Here is a 2731-nt window from a genome sequence, read left to right as displayed (position 1 = left end):
ATGAAGTATGCACAGCTTTATATTGGAGTGGCAGGTAGTGGAAAATCATCTTGTTGCAAGTATGTTCAAGAACACTTAAATTTACTTCAGCGAAAATGTTACGTTGTTAATTGGGATGTGGCAAGTGAAAACTTACCTTATGAAGCATATGCAGACGTAAGGGATGTCATTGATATCAAAGCTTATCAAAGTGATAATTTCCTGGGCCCGAATGGGGCTTTAATCGAAGCAATGGAATCCATTTCTACTGAATACGATTATCTTTCAGACGTTTTTGAAGACATTGAAGATTCTTCGTTTGTTTTAATTGACTGCCCAGGACAACTGGAACTTTATTCTAATTCAATGGCAATTTTTAACTTGATAAAACGACTTATCCAATTTGATTATTCCGTTATATGCATTTTTTGCATGGACATCGCATTTCTAAGTGATGTAAACAAGCTACTTGGCAGTGCCATATATGCTCTTTCATCCATGGTATTACTTGACGCTCCTTTTGTATGTGCTTTGACCAAATGGGATTTGTTGGATGAGTCAAGCGAGTATAATCAAGAAGACTTCAGCGTAAATTTTCAAGATTTAATTTCAATAACTCCAGGAAAACTTTCATTAAAACAGAAAAAGTACATTACCGCAATTCAAGAAACTTTGAACGATTGGAACATGTTATCTTTTAATAAATTGTCAATTGTTGATGATAATTTAATGTCTGAATTTCAAATTAAATGTGACTTAATTCACAATTATGAGCCCGCTAACAATAATTATTTATATGAAACAAGAGACGATAACGATTCAAGCTAAATTCAATTTTTTAATAAAATAGCAGACCATGAAATTAATAATAGTTTTTTTATTACCAGAAAAATCATATTGTTATGGTTATCCTATCTATATTGAATAAGTTCAAGCAATTAGATAAATCAGATTTCGAGCTTCTTTGTTAGCGTAAATCAAATGCATTACTATTTTTTTTTATGTTTGATCAATAATCCATTCAGATCACTCGCCAAAGATATTATACATGAGCATGAAAACAATAGCAATTTTAACGATTCAAACCCTAATATTGTTTTAGTAAGTTTTCGATTTATTTATTCTGTATTTTAGCAAGCGAAAATTCCATATATTATACCAAGAGCTAAATTCTCTTCGAACTCTAATACTCTTTCTCCAGAATCTACTTATCCAAAAATAAATTTTAATAAAGCTTATGGTGAAGATAATTTTAATGAGACAAATAGCAGTAAATCATCTTCAAAAAATACTATAAATCGAGCAAACAATGATGGCACAGCTCAGTTTGACTCATCCAACATCGGACATCAAAACAATTATTCTCATATTCAAGACGAAATTGCAAACAAACTTAAAGCAGACGATGAAAACGAAAAAGAGTTAATAAATAGGGAGAAAATTGCCTTAGAATCTAGTTTGTCAAGCAATAATGATGAAGTTGCTGACTTTGAGAAATCTATTGGCAACAAATTTAGAAACAATATTCAAAAAAACCTACATGCTTCCAACGACGATTCTTTCGTCAAAGACATAATCAAAAATGAACACAAATTAGCTAATAAATTACACAACTTTCAGCACAAAATTGATGTAGAAAACAAAAATGAAGAGAAAGAAAACGAAGAAAAATTAAAAGAAGAAGAAATGATGAATAGTTTTTCTAACATTCCTAGTACACAATCTAAACCACAAGAATTTCATTCAATTAACCACCAAGATCATAGCGATCATGACACTCATTGCGACCACTGTGTCAATAATACACCAAATCTTGCGACGGAGTCGAACTCTAAAATTAATCCGTACAAAGATCCCGGATGCCCAACAAAAGAAGTGTTTGACAAACTAAACTCAGTAAAACTTGAAACTAAGCCAACGTTACATTTAAGATATGAAAAAAGCGCAAATGGTAACGCTATGAATGAAAATAACCATTCCAAAAAATCTTTCCTTGAAGTTACCAGCGAACAAGCTGAAGTTTTAGATAAATATGCAAAAGATCTAAATGATAGATTGAAACAGGATCAAAAAGTTAAAGATAAATAAACAGATAACACATAATGTGATCAATTAAAATCACAACTATAGATCATAAAGCTCAATTACATCAATAAAAAAAACTTAGTTCTGACTAAGAACTGAGCGGATTGGGGCTGGATCACCACCTGGTTTGTTGAAAATTATTTCGCCGTTTTTGTAAATAACGACATTTGGAATTGAAGTAATATCTAAACTCTCAGCAATCTCTTTCATTCCTTCGTCATCAATGTTTATCTTGTAGAAATTCCATGAGGAAAATTCATTAGCGAGTTTTTCGAGTTCAGGAGCGAATCTTCGGCAAGGACCACACCAATCGGCGTAGAAATCGACTACGCATCGCCCAGAAGCGACCTTGTTTTTGTAAGTGTTAGAATCTTGAATTCGTTCAACCATTGGATAATTAATAAATTATTTATTATTATGTGTGTAATAATAATCTATTTAATTTATTACATTTTTTTATTTTCGTATTAATATTTTGTAATTACCAATCATTTTTATAATGTATTTATTTTACAAATGGAAGAAAGTTTCTTTAAATACAAATGATTTAATTAATTGTCTTGAAAATGATTCAAAAACTCTTCTAGTTATTTTATCTAAAAACAAAATAATTTTCATTCCTATATTAAACAATGTTGAACCAACAGATCCCCTGATTCCAAGAATT

General features: G+C 30.6%; 1 protein-coding gene across 1 annotated transcript; it reads left to right on the top strand.

Moving 5' to 3' along the window:
* LOC142597899 (GPN-loop GTPase 3-like) lies at positions 1-2067 on the top strand. The gene is made up of 3 exons (XM_075734913.1): positions 1-567; positions 1114-1249; positions 1979-2067. Exons 1-3 carry the CDS (start codon positions 1-3, stop codon positions 2065-2067), a joined length of 792 nt encoding a protein of 263 aa, XP_075591028.1.
* Positions 2068-2731: the final 664 nt, after the last annotated feature.

Source organism: Dermatophagoides farinae, unplaced genomic scaffold (assembly GCF_024713945.1).
Source record: "Dermatophagoides farinae isolate YC_2012a unplaced genomic scaffold, ASM2471394v1 contig1, whole genome shotgun sequence".
NCBI classification, from domain to species: domain Eukaryota; kingdom Metazoa; phylum Arthropoda; class Arachnida; order Sarcoptiformes; family Pyroglyphidae; genus Dermatophagoides; species Dermatophagoides farinae.
This window is presented reverse-complemented; position numbering and strand designations above follow the sequence as displayed.